The sequence below is a fragment of the Triturus cristatus genome, chromosome 8 (assembly GCF_964204655.1).
Source record: "Triturus cristatus chromosome 8, aTriCri1.1, whole genome shotgun sequence".
NCBI classification, from domain to species: domain Eukaryota; kingdom Metazoa; phylum Chordata; class Amphibia; order Caudata; family Salamandridae; genus Triturus; species Triturus cristatus.
In genome coordinates this window covers 698,773,534-698,797,956 of record NC_140591.1, presented here as the reverse complement: position 1 = coordinate 698,797,956, position 24,423 = coordinate 698,773,534, and the positions used below count along the sequence as shown (strand labels likewise).

The 24,423-nt window shown below is 44.6% G+C and overlaps 1 protein-coding gene across 6 annotated transcripts in view; it reads left to right on the top strand.

Annotated features, from left to right (window-relative positions):
* Window positions 1-24,423, top strand: part of DOCK9 (dedicator of cytokinesis 9) — a 1,069,784-nt gene that overhangs the window by 138,176 nt on the left and 907,185 nt on the right. For 4 of the 6 annotated variants that reach the window (XM_085622120.1, XM_085622119.1, XM_085622116.1 and 1 more), the window contains exon 1: window positions 16,719-17,284. The exons of the other annotated variants lie outside the window; for them this stretch is intronic. In XM_085622120.1, coding sequence (XP_085478246.1) covers window positions 17,126-17,284 — 159 coding nt within the window. In that variant the 5' untranslated portion in view covers window positions 16,719-17,125. Of the gene's footprint in view, window positions 1-16,718; window positions 17,285-24,423 lie in introns of those variants that run through there. 6 annotated transcript variants of the gene reach the window in all.

Genomic DNA, 24,423 nt, shown 5'->3' with positions numbered 1-24,423 from the left:
GCCATACTGAGTCCCGGTGAAGAAGGGCACGTAACTCCAGGCTCTGTAACCTTTCACTTACGTTTTATATAGTATGCAGACGTGGGAGAGCTTAAGTCGGCGGTCTTAATGCTGCGAGGCATGCCCCCCAGGGAGAAGGGGAGTTAGGTTGGGGGGCGTGGCTGAGTTCCCATAGGGCGCAAATGCCTCACTGAGCACTTGTGAATGAACTTGTCCTGGAAGTGCGACTTTGTTTATTCTTCGCGTTTCCAGACTGTCTTCATTTACATGAAGCGTTTGAAGTGCATCTGTTGTTTAGCCCCCTTTCACGCTCAGGCAGAGAGGCACCTCAAAGACCGCATTAACAATTGAGAGATTGTTGCATTAAATAAAAAGTTACAAAAAAATATGGCAACTGTGATCCCGAGCACTGTAGTGGTGCGGTCAAAGGCGTGGCTAAAAAAATAAATAAATCTATAAGTATTTTGTTGATTTTTTGCCATCAAGCAACTGCATATAAAATAATGTACACACCTTAAATGGAAAATTAATACAAATTAAACTAATTAGTGGGAAATGCACTCATGTATGTTCTGAAACCACAATTGGTTAATGCAATTACTGGATCTGTCGGTCTGTGAGACCAGAGAGTCACAGAATTAAATCCTGGTTGACGCAGTGCGCAAAGTTGACTTGTGTATTTAGAGCGCTGTGTGGTCCCAGCCTGTAATTAAAAGCACAATAGATATGTAAGTCATTATTTTAAAATTGTATTACACACAGTATAAGATAGACTGCCACAAAATTATTTAGTGTTTAAAATAAAACAATTGCTTTCAAAAACATACATATTAATAAGTAGCCAGGGTGTTCCTGGTGCAAACATTTTTATATGTCCATTTAAAGAACACTTTCGAAACTCAGCACCCTTACATTACCTCTCAGAAGAATACATCTTTGTCACCATGACTCTCCAAGTGACTGACTGCAAAAATTAAAGCCTGTGCTTGCTCCCAGCCAGCCTTTACATGTGAGGATGAACCAGCTGCACTCATTTACATTCCTTTTAGGTAGCAGATGGACTACAGAAGATGGTGCTATGTGCATACTAATTGTTTTTAGTTTACAAATGAACAGTGAGTCTCTGCAGAGAAATGTCCTGAGGAAGGTGGCAAGATATGCACGCTCATTTTCTAATTGGACCATCACTACCATTAATGCAGAAGGGGCAGTGGCAATGGGGTGAAGGGGCACTACACCCCAATTATGCCTGTGTTACTAGCATTAACTGGAATGAGGCGCCATGTTCTTTGCTGGCATTTGGGGCCTGGTCACTCTTGCTGTGCTGGGAACATGCCCCAAGCAGCATGGGTCGAGTTATCCGGCTTTTTGCAGACAACCTGCTTTGAGACTCTGGCCTAGGAGTGATGGTCCAGTGAAGTGGGAAGCAGAGTACGTATCATTAGTGCTGCAGGTGCAGTGGAGCTGGGCCCAGGGGTGTGAGGTCCCAACTAACCCCCAATTATAGCTGATTTACTACCCTTCCTTGCACTAAGGGCCCTGTACACTCTTGCTGTGCCGTTGTTGCTTTGGGCCATGGACCAATGGCACAAGAGAGGAGAAAATTGAAGCCGAGGAGATACCTTAGATTTGGCCTAAGAGATGATAGGGCGGTGGATGGGGCAAGATACAGGTCTGTGTTTTAACTAGGGACAGAGGAGACTGCCCGCTTCAGAAGCAGTAGCTCTTATTAGTGAAGGAGGTGCAGGGGCGCTGGGGTCCATGAGATTGAGGGGCCCACAGTATCATAATTATGACTGTTTTACTTAACAAAAGAAGCAGGGTGGCTCATTATCCTTGCTGGCATTAGGTGTATAGGCACCCTTGCTGAAAAGATACAGCCAACACGTCGGAGCTCATTTTTTTTTTTTTTTTTAAAGAGGCCAAGAGTCTGTTTTAAGATTATGGTGATAGGCATGGTGGGGAAGCGGTGAAAGAGGTAGAGGAGATGGCTGCTACTCGGTGTCGCGGTTGCATTGGGGCAGTGTGTCAGGGGCTCCCATCACCCAAATTATGGGAAGGAGAGTTTTTTGTTGGTCAATTTCTGTTTGATGTACTTTCTCTTTTATAAAACTTATTGTGGATCAGAAGCCACAAAAAAAGTAAACCGAAAATTATATAACAATCCCACCACTCTTTCTCCCCCAAGTCTTGCCATAAAGTTTTGGAGGGGGGACCCGACTTCAAAAATATTTGCTTAGGCAGGTTTCAAAGCAAAGAAGTTTGAAGACCTCTGGCTTAAATCTAGCAATACTGGATGTTTCTTTAATGAATGTATACGTCTCATTTCACTGTTCCTCATCACAATTCTATTCCCCCACTGGCTTGACACTGAATTGTGTTTTCTACATAACCTCCTTTCTGAACACTTTTCTAGCAGCTTTCTTTGTTCCCTTGGGGGGCTGCTCTAAAGGTCCAGAATCTCCTAAAACGTTGTTAATCATGTTTTTCTTTAACCTTAATTTAAAAAAATATTTTTATTTGTACTAAACTTTGTGGGGTCTTTTGCGTTATTATGTGTTAACTGTACTTCTATGTGAGTTATCAGAGGCCCATCATACACATATTTCCCGTAGGGTTGTATGACAGAGGCACGCATGACTAAACCACGCGTGCCTCTACAACACTGCCCGAACAACAAATGCATCTTAACGATGCATTTTTTTACCATGCATGCCTTTACAATACAATTTTGTGGTAAAGGCATGACTGGTAAAGGGATTTGTGTGGTAAAGAATACTCCCTAGCTCCCCTGCCCTGAACCCTAAAAACAACCCTGACACCCCAACCCTGAAACCAATCCCGACCCCCCCCTCAGCCCTAAAACCAATTCTACCCACGAGCCCTGACAACACTCCCGCCCCCCATTGAGCCCTAAAAACAACCGAGCCCTAAAAACAACCCTGACACCCCCTGAGCCCTAAAAACATCCCGACCCCTCCCCCAAGCCCTAAAAACGACCCCATCGCTAAAAACTACCCCAACTTCCCTAAAACCCGGCACTAGCCCACTTACCAGACAATGTCCTCTTCCCGATTCTTCCTCTTCCTGTGCCCATCGATCTGCGCATCTAGATCGCACACTGCCTTAACCAGGCATACGCGTGGTTAAGGCATATGTGCGTGGTTAAGGCAAGCATGGTTCCGCTTGCGGGTAAACTGCACGTGTGCCTCAGCCCGCGTTGAAAATGCCATTTCCCTTCCCGTAAAATACGTCCTTGCTTCTCTGGTCAAGCGCCCAAAGGCTGAGCCAAGGGATACCTCTCCAGAAAACCAGTGCAGACTGGATTGTACGATATATCCCTGGTTCCTCACTTTTGCAATGTACTTGGGTAGACAAGTCCTTTTGACTGAAAGGGCCGGACCTGCCGAAGGTGTCACTCATAGCGTGATTAGCAGTGGTATCCATGTACCTACCACACTTATGTGTGGAAAGTTTCCCTAGTAAACAAAGAAACAGATTACTTTAACCTCAAAGAATTCAAAGAGAAAAATACGGGAGCACCCTAGAAAAACATGCGCTATTATTCTTTGCCCTTGAAAACAATTCTGTGCTTTCAAGCAATAAATATCCTTCTATTGCCACATTCCCCTGCTCTGACTTGTTTATTGTGAATTCCTTGCTCTTGTAGACAAATGATTGCTGAGATGAATGTGTGCATAGATAAAGCCTCCAGCAGAGTTGACACGTCTTGCGCTTTCTTGGTCTCTTGATAGCTCCATAAATACCCCCTTCTTGTTTCCTGTCACAAATCTCTTATAGTTTAAGTCAGCAGGAGAGTGAATGGCCCTTTTTATTCATTTTTTCTGAACAGTGCACCATCTGATGAGAAATACATCCCACTGAAATCCATGCAGTATGCAGCTCTTTGTTTAGTGAACTCGGTGCGGGAAGCACTATTAGTATAAAATTGTTTTAGCATTGATGGATTCATTGATTCTACCTCACCTGTTTGAGACTGTTACTTAGCAACGCGTTAAAGCACTGCTCCCAGGAGGAATCGGTTCTGTACTGATTTGCATAGGACGAGCCTTTGTCTAGAGTTGCACAGTGGGTGAAAAACGATAGGATTGAATGCGACCTGAGTTACTGACTGTACTAACTGTTTGCAAGCATTCTGCGAGAAGTTGGCCTGGTATATGCTGTCCACTAGTTAGGTTAAAGACAACCTTTATTGAAAGCTATCCTAATGGTAGGTATGGAGAGCAGCCTTCAGGCTAAGTCTCGAAGGAATGTAAAGCAGCTTGGTTTACCAGATTATAACCTCCTGAATGACCAAATGAAAGGAGAACCACACAAGGAATATATAAAATATATGTATTTATTACTAAATACTCTCTACTAACCTCTTTGTGAGATTAGAGAACAAGGCACACAATATTAAAGCGCTAGAACAACAGTAAATAGCACAATAAACAGTGGGCCCCAAGGGGAGACCAAACCATATACTAAGAAAGTGGTACAACAACCACGACTTGACTAGACACAGTGCCTAGAGGAGGTAGAATCGCGGGGACCCCAAGGAACCACCGAAGGTAGTGACACAGGGAATCCACGGGGGACGGGTGCAGTGTGAGAACAGACGTGAGCTCCATACAACTCTATGGGAAAGTAGCGGTTGGGATTTTAAAAGATTAAGGACACTTAGGAGAGGACTTCAAGCAAACCCTTTGGAACATAGAAGGTTCTAAGGCCAGCACCCTTGAGAGTACCGAGGTACCTGTGTTACCTCTACCAGGGGAGCGGGTGCATAGGGGTCAAGTGGTGTCGGAAATGCTCGTTGATTTCAATGGCGTGATGCGAAGAAGTGCTGCTGCCGTAAAGATGAGAAGTGTCCGGTGTGATCCAAGCCTGGATCGGAGCTGAGAAGAACCTGAAAGCAGAGTGGACAGAGTCTGGGTCTCTTCACAGTGACCAGGGGCACGATAGACGAATGCCCATCGATGTTGGGTGTTTCAGGTGAGAAGAGGTGAAGCTTGACTTTGCAGCCACGGGGACCAGGAGACGTCGACAACGACCTAAGTCTGGAGGTGAGCTGTCCCACGAAGGATGTCGAGTGCAGGGGGGGGGGGGGTTCAGTGTCCGGATTGAACACCAACAAGCCACGGCAACTGCAACCCACGCGGTCAGAGGAAAGAAAGTCAAAGTTACCTTCACAGGGACCCACAGGTCGATGGACGAGGGATCGCGAAGGGACCTCGAGCTGAATCACAAAATACCAGCCCACAGAACACTCGTGGAGTGTAGGCTGGAAATCTTCAGTGGAAATCCTGCTCGGGGTCAGGACTACAAGTAGCCCAAAGCACTGCCTCCGGGGTCGCCAAAAAGCATATGCTGCTGCAAATATACGCAGTGAACAGGGGTTCGGGTTGCATGGTCCCCACAAGGGATACGGGTCTCAGAATTGCTGAGGGCACAGATCAACCTCAGAGACCTCTGGAACCCACCTCCGGTGTTGCAGAAATCTTCGGAGTCATCAGGAGCTTCGGAGATGCAAACCGGTCAGATGCGTTTCAGTTGCCTGCCTTGCAGGGGAGTAACTCCTTTATTTTTCAGTCGTGCAGATCGTCAAAGTACTTGGTTTCTGTAGCAGAGTTTAGTCCGGTAAAATCTTAAGTCCTGTAGTCAGGGGTTCCTACTTTATACTCAAGGAAGGGATGGGACAAACTCTGGGGACCCATCTATAGGAGGGTCAGGACAGAGGGATGGCTAGACCCATGTCCTTTGTCCAGTTTCGTGCCAGAGCAGGAGCAAATGGCTCCTGCAACCGGTTTGAGCTGGACTATGCACAGGGACACCAAATGTGCCCCCAGTGCAGACATCAAAGCACCCTGAGTGCACCCACCCAGCCCCAATACACTTAAGCCTGTCTGGGAGGTGGTCACACCTCCGTGTGACAGGAAACCTATTGTCAAGCCATCCCTTGCTGGAGTTTCGTCCAGCAGCAGGAGGGCAGACTCGTGTCTGTGGCTGGCGGCATCCATTATGTGATGCCAGGTTCTGTTAAGCTGGTACCCGGTGTACCAGTGTTGTAATTGTTTTCCCTCTAGGAGGGTGGAATCATACCTCCCCCGCCAGTTACTGCCGGGGAGGTATGATTCCAAGATGTTTGACACCAAACACAACATGTTTCCATGCAGCCGTTTTAAAGTTAGCATTTACCTCTAGGTTATAATGCACTTAAGAGTATATGGTTGGCTGCATCACAAACAACCACGGAAAATAGGTTCCGAAGGCTGCAGAGGGGATCTGCTCATGGAGGAGCACCCTCACACATAAAACCCAGCACCCTGCCTTCATGATTGATAAGGCCTGCCATAGGGGTGACTGATAGGTTTATGTGTGCAGTGATATAGGATAGATATAGTGAACCTATATCTAAGTAAGGGGTGCATGCACCACCTTACACAGGCTGCTGTAGCAGACCTGTGGTGTTATTTTAAACAGTATCCCAGGGGTGGCATAATATATGCTGCAGCGCCTGAGAGGCCTCTGGGGTACCTATGCCCTGGGTACATAGTATACCATATACTAGGGACTTTTAAGGGTACCCCAGAATCCAATCTGGAGTGTACTTAAAGTACATGCAATCAATTTAGAGGAGAAAGCAGCTAGGTTGGGGTCCTGGATAGCAGGATCCCAGCCAGTCTAAGTCGAAAACAGTGAAACATCAGCAAAAATGTGGGGGTAACTATAATAAGCAGAGCCTACTCTCCTACACATTCCTCCCATTATCTCATGTATGTTTGATCTTCAGACTGACTCTTGTTTGGATGCGGAAATATAGCGAGGCGTCTGAGGAAGCTCTTTTATTTTCTATTATAAGAGTCAGGTCCTCGTGATGGCGGTTGGATGAGCGTCCGACTGCAATCGTTTCGGGCATGAGACCATCTGGCAAGGAGTCGGCGGTCCCGACAGCCCAATTACAATTCAACTGCCGTGCAGGCGGTTGTAAAATGCATTTTACTATTGCGGCTTGTGCAGCGACCCAGGAAAAGGTCCGCTGCACAAGCCGCAATAGTAAAAAGCATTTTGAAAACATTCATGCACCGTGTACCAGGCACTATGTGGTGCCGGTCACACAGTGCATGGATGTTTGGGGGCACCACATGTGCTCCCCTGGCCACATAGCGTAGGCCTACAGGGTATGGATACCGTGTTTGGGGCACCCAAAATCCCTTTCCAACAGCCTTTTCATGGCGGTGGGACCGCCATGAAAAGGGTGTCAGAAACTGATATCCGAATCCCTCACCAGGCACCGCCTCTATTGTAGGGATTAGGCTTTGACTGCTGCCCCAGAGGGCTTCTGAAGCCTATCGGAGGCGGGTGTATTTTTCCCTTGCCCAAATCGCTCCGAACGCCAGTATTGTAAACCGGCGATCAGACCGATACCCTGGATGTTGGGCAGACTGCCACTGACGGCCTGTCGGTGGCAGTCCACCCTACATCGTAATCGGGCCTTAAGTGTGAAAGGCAAAGGCAGCGTGGCGGGAGTCTGCAGGAGGCGTTACTGGAAAAATAGACTTTCCTATCTAGTGAGGAGTTGACACTGGCAGTGTGACCAATCCAGAAGCTTTTTCTGCAAAGCAGAAACTTAAAGACAAAAATGCATTGCACTGGCTGTGGATTTTAACAAAAAGGAACTGCACAGACCTATTTAAAGTATGAAAATATAAGACCAGAATTGCCCTTTCAGTCAAACCCTTGGATTCTCACAAAGGGAAAATCCGCATTAAAGGATATCGCAAGAACAGCGTGCTGTTCGTTAACACTGCTCTGATAACAAACAATGCAAACCACACCTTTGTGTGACTAACGCATAGCCATGGCTGAGAGGCGCCTCGGGATGTTAAGGATAAGTCAGGCAGCTGCGTTCTGTGCAACTTGAAGTTTAAGGTAGAAAGCATTAATATTGAGATAAGGTGAGTTGCAATAATCCTAATGCGAGTTGACTAGTGTGATGATGACTGATTGGCGCAGTTCCACTGGGATATTACAGAAGATCTTTCTCAGGGTCCTGATGATGAGGAAACTGGTGCTAGTAGTGTGACTGACCTGAGTATCACAGCTCAAGGCATTGTCGAATAAAACACCAAGGTTTTTAACTGATATGACCGGAGTGGGAAGAGGGCCACAAACCTACGGCCACCAGACGTTGGACCAAGTAGACTCTTCAGTGCCAAACACCAATACCTCAGTGTAGCATTTAGTTTTAGGGCATTGTCTTTCATCCACCTACTCATGCCAGACATACAATGATTGCACTTCTCAGCTACAGAAGTCCGGTCGTTGCAAATCGACACAATGAACTGGGTATCATATGTGTATGACAGCACTTGGAACCCGAAAGAGCGCACCAATTCAGCAAGCGGAGCAACTTACACATTAAAAAGAGTAGGACTCGGGGACGAGCCTTGTGGCAACCGAAAAGGAAGGCTTAAGCTTCCACCTTGACATCCCCCACTGCTGACAATTTGCACTCTGTTGGTAAGGAAAGAGCAGAGGATCTTTAGTGTGGACCCACAACACCTATATGCTGCAGATGTTGGATCATACGTACCAGCAAGACGGTGTCGAATTCTGCTGACAAATAGAGCATCTCAAGAATGTCTGCTCTACCCTGATCAACCTAGTGATGGATGCTGTCTGCAACCACAATATGTATAGACTTTGTACTGTGGTCACTCCTGAAACCATTTTGCGAGGAGTCAAGGATGTCATGAGATCCAATAAATGTAATCAGTTCCTGGTTAACAACCTTTTTAAGAACCTTGGCCAGTGCTGGTAACAGGAAGATAGGGCAGAAGATTTTCAGATCTTCAGGATCTGCATTGGGTTTTGTAAGTAGCGAAGTAACGATCGCTTCTTTCCAGGGGGTGGGAGAGACTCCTGATTGCAGTGTAAAGGTAAACACATTCTGCAGAAAATCGGCAATGAGTTCCAGGGCAAGGTAAAGAGTTTTAGGTAAACAAGGATCAGACAGAGATCCAGATTTAACACTCAACAACAACTCTTTGGTTTGATGAAAAGAGATGAAGGGAAATTCAGTGAGTTTATTAGACTGAGGGCACAAAGTGACAATTTCGGGAAGGGACTCACTTTCCATTGGTAAATTAAAGTCCTAGTACATATTCAAAATGTTATCCCGGAAGTAAAGTGCCACTCGGTCACAGAAGTCTTGGAATTAATTCAGCATGCCCTGGGAATGAGGGATGAACAGGTCTTTTACTACTTTAAAAAGTAGCTTATGGGAGTTGCTAGCCACCCTAATTTTCTCTGTAAAGAAGGACGATTTGGTCAGTTTGATGGCGCGTTTATAACGCAGCAAGAGGGCCTAATGCTTCTCTTTTTCCCCAGGGCCTAAAGTAGACTTCCATTTCTGCTATTGTCTGCGGTATTCCTGTATAAGACCCTTAAGTTCAACAGAGAACCAGGGCACGAACAGTTTACTTCTAGTGACCATTTTGACCTTAAGAAGGGCTATGCCTTTCGAGGCAATGGTGACCCAGACTTGAAAGCCTTCTGCCTTCTGCAGAATAGCCAGAGAAGTCGACATATCTAGCTCTGGAGAGTTTTAGTGTCTCTTCCAGGCTATCAGGAGTAATCATGGTCCGATTTCTGCAAGTGCTGGGCTTGGGTAAGGCTAGGCTCACCCCGACATGGAGTGTGGAGAAAGAAAAGTGAATGAGATAGCCTGATGGTCTGCCAGGCTAAGGGTGGTGAACATACTTCGACAGTCCGATCCTCATAGGTGGTAAAAATACCATTGAGAGTGTGACCTGCAGTATGGGTAGGCGATCACACTCGCTGGGAGAAACCAAGATTGGACATTAATTCAAGGGGGGAGGGGGGATGTGTCTTTAGATAAGGGAGTGTTCAGATGGAAATCAAAATCCCCAAGGATGGTAGCTTGGTTGTGCACCAGATAAGGTTCCAGGATCTGACACCAGGTCTCTAAAAAGTTGTCCCAGGAGCCCGGAGGGCGGTACACCAGGAGACTAGAGAGGTTTCATTAGCAGAGATTTTGAGCTTAAAAAAGGCAGCCTCTGTAGAATCCTCTATATAGTAATGGCCACTGAAACTAAGGTGCAACAGAGTCCATCACATGCTATAATGGCAAGCCCATCTCGCTTGCTGCCCTGGTGGTTAAGTATGAAGATCGTGTAGCCTTACGGGACAGTGTCTACCAGATCAGGACCAGGGTCCTCTCTGTTGGGAATAAACAGTCCAGAGATAATTCAAGAATCAAGTCATGTGTTTCAAGTTTTTGCTTCAAGGACCGGGTGTTAAGAAACGCTCTGCGGAGAGATATCTGGCTGTCAAAGCGAAGGCTTACAGCTTCATGAGCAAGCATACCCCCATCAGGTGATGGAAGTCGATTAGTGCTGCAGCTGTTAAACTGAAAATTACAGTCAGGGCAGTGACCAACCGTGTGCTATTGTAAACATTCAGCATAGTCTGACAAGCCAGCTTAGAGCCTGTATGCCGAAGTTCCATCAGTTGGGCATGTGAATAGTGACTTACCATGCCCGAGATGGGAAACGGCCACTACAAAGCGGGCGTTTCCACGCATAACATTAACCACGCATGCATTACAATGCATGCGTGGTTATCACGAATAGCCTTTACCACGCATAACTTTACTACAAGATACGTAGTAAAGGCATGTGTGGTAAAGGCTAAAATAAAAAAGGGGGCTTTGGGGGGGTCTCCCCCTCCCCCAAAAAATGCGTGCGAAAAGAAAAGGGGGCTTGGGGGTCCACCCCCCCCCCCCCCGAAAAAACCGCTCCTGATAAAGTACCGATCGTGGAGGCAATCGACGTCGTTAGAGGAAACGGAAAGACACTTCCGTTTCCTCTTTGCGACGTCAACAACGAAGATCCTGGAGAAGAGACGACGAGGAGAGGTAAGGGGAATTTCAGATTAAAAAAAAATACGCAGGGGTCCGATTTTAGGGTTAAGGGGAGGGGTATTTGTAAGAAGGGTTTTGGGGTGGGGGAATAACCTTTACCAAGAGTATGCCCTTACCATGCATGAATTTACAAAGAAAACCGTTGTAAAAATATGCGTGGTAAAGGAATATTCGTGGTAAAGGTTATGCGTGGGAATGGCATTTGCGTTGTAACGCATGCGTGGTAAAGGCATGCGTTGCAACGGAATGCGTTGTAACATCATACAACCGTCCGAGATAAGATGGAACTCAGAATCTGCAGTATCTCTGCCCCCTAGTGCCGTCCGGGCGCAGACGGGCTTGCCTTTAGCGTGCCTGCGACACACTAGCATGCGTCTTATATAGATGCCGTCACCGATCTAGGACGGGGCACTATACCGCCAATTGCCGGTGCGGTAGAGGAGCTGTCAAGAAGTAGAACAACACAGTCTTCCTGCAAAACGTACCTACACACTCTCCAATCAAACAGCCTAAGCTGCGGCGGACCGGAGAGTAGACTAAACCGGCGGCAACAATAGGGTAAAATTGGTGGTGACGAGTAAGTAAGCTAGCATGACAAGAGCTAAATAGGTGTGAGGAACACAACACTGACAATGAGGAATGTAGTCGGGAGAGACATGAGCACCGTGAAAAGCTGATTGCCGCAGGAAAGAGTTAAGAAAAATGTTCACTGGTGCTAAGGTCACCTGTTGAAAATTATTGTGTCACTGCGACAGATTTGCTGCTGCATGTCCATGGTATCCACCCACACGTTCTGCTGAAAATGTCTGCTTGGATGCATGATTGAATAGCTAATAAAAGGATCAGTGCACCATGCTTAAACTAATATGCAGCACTGCATGTGCCAACGAACGAAAGCGTTTTTAAAAGGGGTCTATGTGTAACTTCTGCCCCATGCAACACCCTTATAAAGCCATTGCAGTAGTTTTTTACCCACTAGCACTGAAATGCCTGTGGATCAAACTAAGTCAGTACTGGAAAAGTACTGTGCCAGAATTAAATTACTGTGACGGAATATAAAACGTATTGACCATTCTTCAGTATCTCTGACAATAAGGTGGAAGGCTTAAGATATAGAATGTAAATGTGAGGATAGAACCTTGGGGGTCCCCACACTTTATCTCGGTCTCTCTAGAATAGTAATTCCCTAGCCTCCCTACTTGAAGGTGTTAAGAAAGAAAGGAAGTAAACCAATCGAGGGCAAACACTTTGCAGCCCAAGTAATGTTCCAGTGTGTATTTTAGGCTCATGTGATCCATTGTATCAAAGGCTGCCAGTAGGTCCAATAGAATGAGTAGACAGAATGCCCACCATTGAGATGCGATGAACACAATCCAGTGCTTTTAATAGAGATATCTCTATATTGTGTCCTTGGCGAAATCTGGGTTGTAAAGGTTCAGGGAAGTGTTTATTTTTTTTTTTATAAGTAGTTACTTGGTTGGCTGCACAGCATTCCATTGCTTTCCATAATGGAAGGTTAGACACTGGTCGCAAATTAGCAAGAAGATAAGGGTTTAAGGTTGCTTTTTTTCTTTTGTTTTTTTGTTCCAATCGGTGCTATTTGGCTGTTTAGTGAGTCAGGGAACATCCCTTCCAAGAGGATGCCTTGATTAGTGCGACTCTGCGTGCTTCGAAAATATCAGATTTGGTCTTGATGATCATCAGTGGAATATGATCTGTAAAGTATCTTGTCCATGTTAGGTTCTGATTACCAGCTTGAGATATTTAGAATGTACTGTTGAAAAAAGTCTTCCTCAAGTTCAGACTTTTGGATGCATGGCTGGAGCAAATGTTGAGGGAGATTTGATATTGTTTCTGATAGTTTCAGTTTTGTCAGAAAATAATTTGAAAGACGCAGGAAGAATGTGCAGTTGCAGTTTCCCCAAAGACTTTTAAACCTTTTATATCACCCTGTTTTTGTAGCCTTTGTATTGTGCTTAATACCAGAGATTTGGCCCACAGAACTCTTGGGGCAGGGTAGGAGGCTACCCAGTTTGTTGTGCCAGATTGGTTATGAATGTTTGTTTATAGTCTCAACTATGTGAGAAGTGTGTGGTGTTTTGCATCAGAGCTGGAGCGAGGGGTGCTCAATTCATGTAGATGTGTATTTGGTGCCAAGTTTACGTTTGTATGTGATGCAGAATAGTATTTCTAGCCAATCCACTTTACTGCTGACTGATTTACAGAAGTTAAAGTACCTTTTGCACAAATAGATTTTAAAACGATACCCTTAACCCCCTGGTTGAATCACTGACATCAGCAAGACTTGTTTCCAGTGTTTCTCTTTGGCTCCTTATTCTCATTTTCCTTGCTATTTGATAGTTTACCTATTTAGGTTAAATTATTTTTTCTTTTCCTTTTAATTTTACCTTTGGTTTCTGATATAAAATATTACTCATTCAGCTTTCTGTTTACCAAGCCTGGCTCCATATCCCACTGTTATATATACCAAGAACTTCTAATACTGCTACACTTATGGTTGTCCTTCCGTACATGCAACCTCACTTTACTGCAAGACTAATATTCACTGTTCCATTTCTGAAGAAATCTCCCTGGTCATTTTTTACCAGTATTCTAATAACCGAATCCAAAGCCTGCTCTCTTCTTTACTTGGGTTCAGCAATTGTCCTCCACATTGCTGTGTCTCCCATGGCCCGTCATCTGGTTTGATTGCATCTGACTTGTGACTTCACCTACCTTTCCTGAACTACCTTCAGCATTGTAGTCCCATTCCCTGGATTTCTTGTACCTCTTGTCCCTTCCTCTTGGAGCAGACACTTTTATATCAGTAGTTTTCCTCCTGTACGATCCCTTCCACAGGCTGATTCTTGTGTGTCCCTTCATTGTCAGACTCGTTCGTCTGGCTGCTTCTTGTAGAACTGCCTTCCTCATCACTTCTGTGACTATCATAACCATTTGTAGATCTTAGTTGTCATTTGTAGTAAGACATCTGTTGCTTTCTTACACATTGGGGATGATGGCATTCAATCTTGCATTGCCTCACTTTTTTTGTATTTTTTTCCCCCAAATGTATGACCTTGTGGGATTACGTATCCTGTCACAAGTCTTATTTGATGTCTCATAAACTGTGCTGGATCCTGATTCACTGTAAAGAAATTGCTGCAGTGTATCCCTGCCCCTGTAAATTTAGTACAAAAGGGCCTATCTTTTAACATATTAAATTATTTTTTTACTGAGCTTCCGCTGTGTCCCTTAAAGTGTGAATCTCCAGTGTTTGCTAACTATGTACCTTTACTATTGCATTCCGATCCTTGTATGCTTTCTGTCAGTGGCAAAACGTTCTCCTTCTTTTATCATTTATGTTCTTGTATAAACTTGTACTTATCCCTTTCCCTTCGTTTATCCAGTCTCCAGGGGCGGCTGGCATGGCTTGTGGGTGGCGGGGCTGGCGTGGGGGCGGGGGGGGGGCTAAGGGGGCACGTGGGTCCCAATAAAAAAACCACACACAACACTTACCTTTCTGCCGATCCTGCTCTCGTCGACTCCAGGATCAGGAAGCATCTGGCACACAGGCTCCCCTAACCAATAACAGCGCTGCAATGCAGCGTTGTGATTGTTCTGAGCACCATGACACGGCGGTCAGCTAGGGCCTGGAGGGGTGGGCATGTTCTCCACGCAGGCTGTAATGCAGCCTGCATGGAGAACAGGGACAGTGCGCATGAATGTTTTGGGCGGCCTGAGAGGGCCAGCCAAACAGTCATTGTGGACTTAAGGAGGGTTCTACCACTCCTCCCCTGCTCTGCAGCCCCACCCCCTCACGCAAGCTGCCCCAGCAGAAGGACAAAATAAAATGATAATAACATTTTATTTTTTCCTTTCTTTTCCTGCTTGAAGGCAGTGTGACGACGCTCCTCCGCCTTAGCGGAGGATCCGCCACTGCCAGTCTCATATTACTTCTATTGCTTTGTGACTTGATGCGGTGGCTCTTGTTGGCATGTATTCCCTGCTAACTCAATGTAACAGCATAAATGTTTGTGTTGATCTGTTGTTGTACACAGGCTCTGAATTGAATCGCTTTTAGGTGAGACTCTGAGAAGTTACTGAATGTCTTTTGTATACAGGAAAGCCTGTAAGACTTCTCAGTACTGTCAAAGATATGCTTTCAACCCTTGCTTCAACACTCTTGTCAATCAGTACAAATGTTTCTTGGATTTGCAAGAGGGGAAGGCTTGCAATGTAAAGAAACTTCACTAACTTCCCAACTAATATGCCACAAAACACATGACCATGACTGGAGACCACATGGACTCTGCAGACATTGAACAGATGCTGCGAGCAATTGTTATTGTGAGGTACATGCGTTATAGCACCAGAGACCGCATTTAATACTACCTGGGTACCAGATAGAAACAAGGTGCCAAGTGTCCATCTCACTCGATGCCACGCAAAGGCACGCAAGTCAAGAGAAGTTACAGCAAGTGCTCGTTCATGTAAACTTCTGATCAGTGGCCCAAGATGTACTTTGATGCTGACCAGAGGCGACACCAGTACATTCCGTCCGTCCTGGGAGTCATCCTATGGACGGTCTTGGCAGTAAGAGTACCTGTCATCTTCATTTTGTAAGCTCCTGTTTGATCTTTGTCTTCAATAGACTGTAGCGCAGCAGATTTGCGAAGTTGGTGTCAATCCTTCATAATAATGCATGAATTCATTTCACAAACCGGACTCGGCAGACTCCTTTTGCAAACTAATTACACAAACTTCCATTAGGTTTGGGTGGAAGTCAAAATCCCAAACTCTAAAATGTCCTTAAGGAATGGATTGGTCCCTAAGGGCCTGCTGCTGGTTTGCTTGGCTGGCCAAAGCTAGTTAGGACCAGTGATCTCGCCCATCACAGTCTTAATTAAGACCCTAGTGGAGGAAAAGGCGTTCCAAATTTCAGCTGAATCTGCTAATCGGGGACACGCCATGATATGTCCAGTGTTGCACTTGCAGCCTTGTACGACCATTATTTTCTACTTTGCCGGCCAGTGCAAATACTGTAGAAATATTGACTTGATTTGCTGTTCTACGTGCTGAATGCTCTCGTGGGGTTGGGCTCCCCTTGCAAGTGCATATTGCGGTTTTTTTTTGGCACCTTCATGGCGAAAATGTGGGCTTCGTTTGCTGCCTGCCCGTGAGGATTCCATCCTTCCCACTCATATTTCTATAAATGTGGATGCCACGCCGCTGGTGTGGCCCATGCGTCGCCCATGCGTCACCAGAAACCCTCAGAAGGTGTGAGATCTTACACACCCAAGATGCGCCTTCGCGTGTTTGGTAGGAGGTGTATGCTAACGTGAACTAGAAAATCATTCCACCGTGTTGTTTTTCGCGTGACATTGTCACACGCCACGGATTAAGCAAAGTCATTTTCCTGCCGATGAAAATTTACAAACCGTGTCCTCCGCAGAGACCGCCGAAAGAGGTAGAGTAGATTGTAGTGTCAATCCCGCGCTCCCCTGTGTCTAGCTGTCAGCAAACCATTATCGGTGCAGGCGCGTGCCTGCGCGAGCTGAGCTTGCAAGGGGCCATCTAATGCGTTTCCATAGCAGCCGCGGTACCGATAGCACCCCATTTGCTCTCTTTCCCTCTCTTTAAGGCTCTGAAACGTACGCCAAAGCTTTAAGCAGCGTATTTAGGCCAAGAAAGAGCATTTCTTGTCAGCTCTTAGATCGTGCAAGGCATGCTGGGAGGGCAGCGTCTTGCGGCTGCCGAAGATGCTCTGTGGCAGACAGCAGCAAGTGCAGCCGACTCCGTCCCTCCAGGAGCTGGCGTGAGAATCGCATAGGAGGCTCGGTGCAGTTCAGCCCACACTGCCTTTTCACATCAGCATCTCATGTAAGTTTATGGTGCATGGCATGCTCATGAGAGGTCGTGGGGGGAATTGTAAGGTACAATATCGGACCGCGTTCCCTCTCTTATTTTCTCGTACCTGATTTTTTTTTTTTTTTGGAACGAGCTTTCCCGAGGGCACCAGGAAAAGATTGATTTTGCTTTGGTTTTGGCCGGCCATGCATTGCAAATTACACCTCGCGAAGATGGTTCGAGGGAGGATGTTTGGGCTGATGCTGGGGGAGGCACACCGCGAGAGGAGCGAGGGCTGCTGCTGATGTCGCCCTGTACACATCTGGAATGGGTTGCACTACCAGCGTGGTCCTCTTCAAAGGCATCCGGACCGTGTTCGAGAGGAACTGTGCCCACATCTGCAAGCAGCAGGGCGACAGCAATGCCCTGGAGTACACGGCGCACGGTCTGGCGAAGGAGGACTCGGCTCTGATCCATTCTGCGCTGGTAAATGCGTCTTGTTTTCGTTACACTAGGTGTGACTTGGCGTGTGTGTGTATTTAAGTATTTATTTATTTTTATTTGTGCATGATTAATTAAAATCTTTACAAATCGAGTGTGTGTGTATGTGTGTGTGTGTGTCTTAGTAGAAGTGCAGATAGTCAATTGCAATATCATGATTAAACATGAACATGTTTCTTGCATATCTTACTGAGTGCTTTACAGAGGAACATTTAAATTGTTAAATCCTAGATTCTTCGTGGTCTCTGATATTTTAAATGTACTGTAACCTTGAAAATATCTTGACTGGAGAAATTGCTTGACATAAGCTATTCAGTATCACAATGCAGATCCTACATAATAGCTCGCTCATTTTCCCCTGATGTGCCGCCTGCAAATGTCGATAGAGAGTGCTTTAACTCCAGGAGACATTGATCTTGGCTTATAAACTGGATGTCAAACAGTGGAGGGGAAGGAGGCAGAGAGATGCTTCAAATAAACCCTTAAGTGCTCGTCTCTGTGTTTTCGGGTTGCACTACCTTTTTGTTTGGCTTTATGCTTATTTTTTGTCTCTCTCGGTTAAGCTGCTTAGGAACATACCTTTGTGATTGGCGGTGTGCTCCAGGTTTCTAAGCCGTGGTCTATCCTGACTCTTGGCGACCCCGCTGTTCTGTCTGCTTTCCTTGCTGTGTGCTTTAGGCTTTATTCTTCCTGGTGAACAGAGCGAAGGACTAACTGTTCATGGATGCAAGGTGGTGATTTCAACACAAGCGCCGCCTCCTTCCAAAACTGCCAAGCATTCATTTTGCTATTTCCAAATCATATGCATAATCTTTTTCAAGTCCCTCAAGAAGGGTCAGTGATGTTGTCTGGTCTCTAGCTTCAAGTGTGTTGGGTTGACCTCGTTGTTTCTTGCCTATCAGAAGAGGACAGTCAAGCCAGCACTTAGCCGTTCCTGGATAGTTCGGGAAGAAGGCTGGACTCTTTCCTGTTCTTCCAGGATCACCAGCTGCACTAATGCCTCGATGGATCCGGTTGTGTTCACATTCAGAGGCCAATAAAATCCTTGCTTCATTTATCAGTGTTTAATAAATGTCGCGGCTAGGTAGCGTTGGGTACATATGAAAGGTATTCTTTTGTATTGTATGTAATCTGGTGTTTGTCTCAAAAATAACCAACCTTGCTTATAGGGTGATATTTAGACTGTTGCAATTGATGGCCAGTTATTTCTTATTTTATTCGGCATCTAAGTGACCCTAGCAAAGTGGACTGCAGTGTACACTTCGATTTCTGATGATTGCCTCAAACTGTTAGCCATGCAACTAAGCATTACTTTCTGTGACTTTATATAAAAATCACCTAATTTTTATGTGACATGTTTTGGCCTTCCTTTTTTGAGACACAGTACTTTGTTTTAAGCATTCATAGATGTCATTTGTTGCCATGAAAAATCATTCCAGTCCTGTTTTATATCATCAACACACAGTGCTGCCTGCCTTTCTGTCTCTAATTATGCTGCATTATTTACTATTGTTCTTCTTCATATTGGTGGTCATGAAAGATTGGATATTCTAAAGCTCCATCGTCCCAAAATTGAAAATGTTTTCTTGGATTCAAATATATAATATTTGAAATCGTACTGGGCTCTGTGATTTCCTGTTCCTTTTAGATTTCCATTTGTTGCATTTGAAAATAAACCAAAACTCAGTTCACGTTTGATTTTGGGTTCATGGCTGTGACGCATATTAACAAAATGGCTGCATCCTTGTAATAGCAGATCGCTTCTCTGCATCCCTTCCTCCCCGTCGTATTTTACCTTTTATTCCAGATCGGGTGGGTTAGTCTGACCCTACATGGCATAGGTTCAATCCTCCCTTCGACTCGAAATAGGGCCTTTTAATATCTTGGAATTGCTCATCCCATCAGATTTAATGAACGACTTTCATTTTTCAAAGAATAATCACATATTTGTGCTGCAGCAAAGAAAGAATCCTCCTGAGCACCTTGCCTGAAGTACTGAAAATTTTATTGGGTCTTGCTCTGTGCCGGACTGTACAGTCCATGGATTATTTCGAAAATGTAGCTTTAAAATCAGTTGTTTACCCCCCACTTCTTGGAGGAAAGCACTTCATTCCTGTTACCTCCTTTTGATAGTCAGATATGGTGGTGTTACCCTGGAACCGGTCCCAGGATGCTTGTTTTTTCGGTCCAGGGAAGACCTGGCTTGGCAGTTCGGGCTGGACTGTTCCCATGAGGCACAGGGCCAAGACTGATCTGCATATGGCTGTGTCTAAACTGGGGTGGCGAAGTGAGCTAAAGAACGATGATGGATTCAACCCAGATCTGTGACTGGGGTGATCGTCTGAAAAGTTATGGTGCTCCGTCCATCATCTCCTTTTGTTTGCTTCGTCAGACATGATGGTCAGACACCATTGCACACTTAGTGTATTATGTGAATAGTAGTGAAACGATTTCAAGGCTGCTTTTAGTTCACTTTGGCTCTTTCCTAAGCAGGAGAGAAAACAGCATGTAATCTGATAATTACTTTTTTAATGATTATTGTCCTTTGACCAGCCCATAATGTAATGTCTTCTGTGGAACTCCTCTGCGATGTAGAAAGACATGTTCCTTATGTGCTTTAGTAAATCTTAACTCTGCATTTCCATCCTACCCCAAAAAAATAGGCATTCATCTTTAAGTGCTTTGTTTTTAGGAGATGGTTTGACAGATTGACTTTTTCTATTAACAAAAAGGCCAGTATTCTGACTCTGCAGCGACTGTTTGATGTTGTCTAGTGGCTACTTTTCACCTTGTTATTAGAAGGAAGTTAATGGGTTAGAATTGCTAGAAGTAGATAGTGTTGACTTCTTACTTGTTTTCATTAGTGTCTGCCATTGGTAAACTAAAAGCAAGAGGGTTGTTTATGACCATTCATATTTTGCGTGTCAACATGTTTCTTGCCTGTGGGATACTCTACACAGGTCAGTGGCAATTGTTCTGGAAAGAAGGTCTCTCTCTGCCACTACCCATTTGACTAGACTGCCTGACTGATGGGGTGTATGAGTCAAGTGGTTGGGTCCAGGGGGAGGGATAGGGCTCCACCATATCGGCAAGAGATTTTAGTACCCGCCTTGTGTATCCATAAAATGTGTTTTTTTATGGTTTAAATAAGTTAATCATATTACTTTTCTCCCACTAAAATGTTATTTAACACTCGTAGAAGAGGGAAGAAGGGAGATGTTTTTACCATAGTACATTGCCACCTTAACATTTGTATCCACATCTTTGCCTTTATTTTGGAGACATCGGTTGTGTTTGAGCGAGAGGCCAAAAGGCAAATTGAAAAGATGGCCAAGTAGGAGGTGGAGCCAGAGTTTGGTTGTGTTCTTGAATACTTGACTGCAGTATGTCTCACTCTGGAATTGCAAGTCTTGCCTAAAGTGATACACAAGAATATGAGCCAGCTTTTCTTAAAGTTAAACCCCTAGCTGTTTATAGTTGTCAGTAGAGCTATGCCCCTTTCTCAATTCTGAATTTTATTGAGCCCTTGCAAAAATACAAGTAAGTGTCTTGCTCCTTAGAAAAAGAGATAACATTACGTTGTGCTTTTGTGGCTTCTATAAATTTTATATGGAGAAATGGGTATTGGCGGCAAAAGGATATTTCATTTCCTATATATGTGCAATTCACTTTAGTTAATGCATTCTGTGGGAGACTATGAATAGTTGAATTTGAGAAGCTCAAAAGTTAACTTTCTTAATTGTTTTCATATTTCCTTTAGTTCCAAGAACTTAGTACCTGTGGGACTCATTTACCAGGATCTCTGTTTTCCTCATTTTAGTCCGAATACATTTTAGATCCCAGGAGAACCATGCATTGTGATTTTTTCTTTATTGTATGATAAAGGCTCCTAAGGAGCAAACTTTTCAATGAAAGTGTGTGTGTCATTGTACCCCTTAGCCATTTGAATAATACCCCTATCTTCAGGTATTTTCTGTTCCTCTTCTTTGGACACGCTTTATACACAGATGTTGGTTGAACATTTATCCACCCTTTTGAAGACAAAACAGAATTAGGTGTTCTGTCAAATGTAGGAATAGTATGAAGTCATAAGGGCCCGAATTTTGAGGTATGGGAGATTTAATGATTGAATCTGTGCTGTGCGTAGACTCTCGTATAATATTGTATGATTTGTTGTCTTTATTAGGTAATTTTATGGTCTGTTTAGACCGAATAAAGTTTTGTGATGGGGTCACAGATGTTTTTTGAACAATTAGTTACCCTTTTGAAGACAAAGCTACAGACTTTAGTGTTCTGTCAAATGTAGGAATAATATGAAGTCAGTTTGTTTCGTATGTGTTTTTTTATCTTCTCGATTAATGTTGGGTGGACATGACCCAATGTGGAGCACAGTTTCTGTGATTTTTCGTTTTGTATTTATTTGTTTTTTTTAGTGCAGACACACATACAATGAACTTTATTATCTCAAAACACACCCTGGGTGTAATATCCACTCTTGTATCCTTTCTGATTGTTACATCATGGGTGCTTGTTAAATAGTTGCATTCAGCTGCCTTTTCCTTCTGTTTTGGGGGCCTCCTATGAGGATGGAATGTTTGAGTAGGATCTTACTCTGAAGAAAGATCTTACTTCGAAAAAGTATGTTTCATCCTAATTCAAAGGTTGGTCTGGCGCCTGGAAGGTCCATTCTGAGGTTAAAATGACCAAGAACCAGGATTTGACTTGTAGTGAGGAGTCACGTGGTTACAAGTTATAGGGAAAGTGGGGTAATGCTTTGTCAGCCCCTAGTGGGCATATTCATTTCCAGGTTTCCTATTCAAAACACCTGGATTCTAGATGTTCTTACAAGGTATGGAACTAGTGTTTGTTGAAGGCTGTAACACTTTTTGGACTGCAGTGGAGTATGGCGCCGCCACTGTACAACTGATACTCTTAGATTTATGGCTCTTTGTTCTGTGACTTTACATGTATATTTTGTGTTATTTTCTTTCATCCATTTCCCAAGTCAAATAATGGAGGCTCTCTTTGTAGAGTAGGCATGTCATTCTTTGTCCCCCAGCACATTCTTTGGCCCCCATTCCTCCAGGTCTGATAACCTTTTAGGAGAGCCAGTGACTTTAGTAAAAATTAAAACACATTCGCCTTAATTTTCTCCACTGTGACCTTGTTAAAATCTGCAAATAGCAAATCTATATTCAAGGAGTTGTTTTCCACTCTCTGAAAGAAAGGAATTTGCAGAGGTGCCACAAACAAGCATTAATCCAGCAAATATGAATGGAAATATTTTTTCTCCAATTTGCTAGTAGGTCACAGAATCCCAAAGAGTATGGTTATTTTATTAAAGGGGATAAATATAGCTCTTAACTGGTCCACGTCTCTTGGGTAGCCAGCCCGGGCCTGGAAAGATGACTTTTTGAGGCCAGTTGTGACTCAGTTTGCACTGAATTTTCAAACTGGCATTCTCTAGCGACATTTACACAGTCGGCACATATATCAATTCTTTTTAGTTTCATCATTTTGCATAAAAAGTAACCATCGGTTTAATGCTCCGAACAGAAAAAAGAGAGTAGGTAACAAATACCCTGCCCAGGCTCCCACCTGCAATGATCTGGCTGTATGTCCAGATAAGCTAGTGGCATTAATTTTAGGGTGACGGAAGGCATTTTAGTATATTTGCTGCCTTATCAGCAGAGGGAATTTTAAGGTGAAAAATACATATTTTTCAGTTTTATTCCCGACTTTCACAAGCAGGTAACTTACCCAAAGGGCTGCTTTTACTATTCTTTTCAGACAGATGCATGCAAATTGTAACCGGTTTGAAAACCGATGCAGAAAAGGTTGTTCACAAGCATAGGAAAAAGAGTAGGTGGTAGAATACTGTCGGTTCATTCAGATTAACCAAAGAAACTGACTACCAACACAATATTTGGTCATTTGATGGCCCACTGTCCACGAAAGTCGAATATTTGCTCTCCTGGCTTTACATTTGCTGCATATATAATACTTTCTTGCCTTTTGAAAAATAATTTCAAGAGTACTCCTGGGAAGCTGCCACTACTGCAGCTTCCCGAACTCGCATGTGTAAACATTTACTCACTCAGAAATGTAGCAAATGTAGTTCAAAATGCATAAAGGTAAAATGTCATGGCATTTGCGTTTGCTTATTTGCTTCCTATATTGTCAGTGGGTAAAATGTGAAATTGCCTTTGGAGAGAAAAACCTTTCCTGTCCAACACCCAACAATGGCGCAAGGGTGCCTGTGTTGGTGCGAGGCTGTCACAACTGCACTAGTACAGGGGGAGAGATGAACAATGCCATATCTTATTACTATGGCGCAGTTCAGCTCTCCCCCATTGCGCTGTGTTGCATGAAGTAGTAAATCTGGGTCTTAATGGCAGTTTCAGTCAAGAATGTGCTCTCTGCAAATGGCAGTATGCTACCACACCATGCTTCTGTAATATTTGCGACAGTGTGCTTGCTCCAGAATGCGCCACATTTTATATATATATATATATATATATATATATATATATATATATATATATATATATATATATATATATATATATACACATTCTCTCCCTCTCTCTCTCTCCCCCTTTCCCCCTCTCCCTCTCCCCCTTCCCCCTCTCCCTCTCCCTCTCTCTCTCCCCCTTTCCCCCTCTCCCTCTCCCCCTTTCCCCCTCTCTCTCCCCCTTTCCCCCTCTCTCTCTCCCCCTTTCCCCCTCTTCTTCTCTCTCTCCCCCTTTCCCCCTCTCCCTCTCCCTCTCCCCCTTTCCCCCTCTCCCTCTCCCCCTTTCCCCCTCTCCCTCTCCCCCTTTCCCCCTCTCTCTCTCCCCCTTTCCCCCTCTCTCTCTCCCCCTTTCCCCCTCTCCCTCTCCCTCTCTCTCCCCCCCTTTCCCCCTCTCTCTCTCCCCCTTTCCCCCTCTCTCTCTCTCCCCCTTTCCCCCTCTCTCTCTCCCCCTTTCCCCCTCTCCCTCTCCCTCTCTCTCTCTCTCTCTCCCCCGCTCTCCCCCTCTCCCTCCCCTTTAGGTAAATATTACTTTACATCATTTTAGTGAATGTACACGTAGTGCTTGATTATGATTTTGACTCTGCACCGCCAAAGCCGCCCACCCGATTAG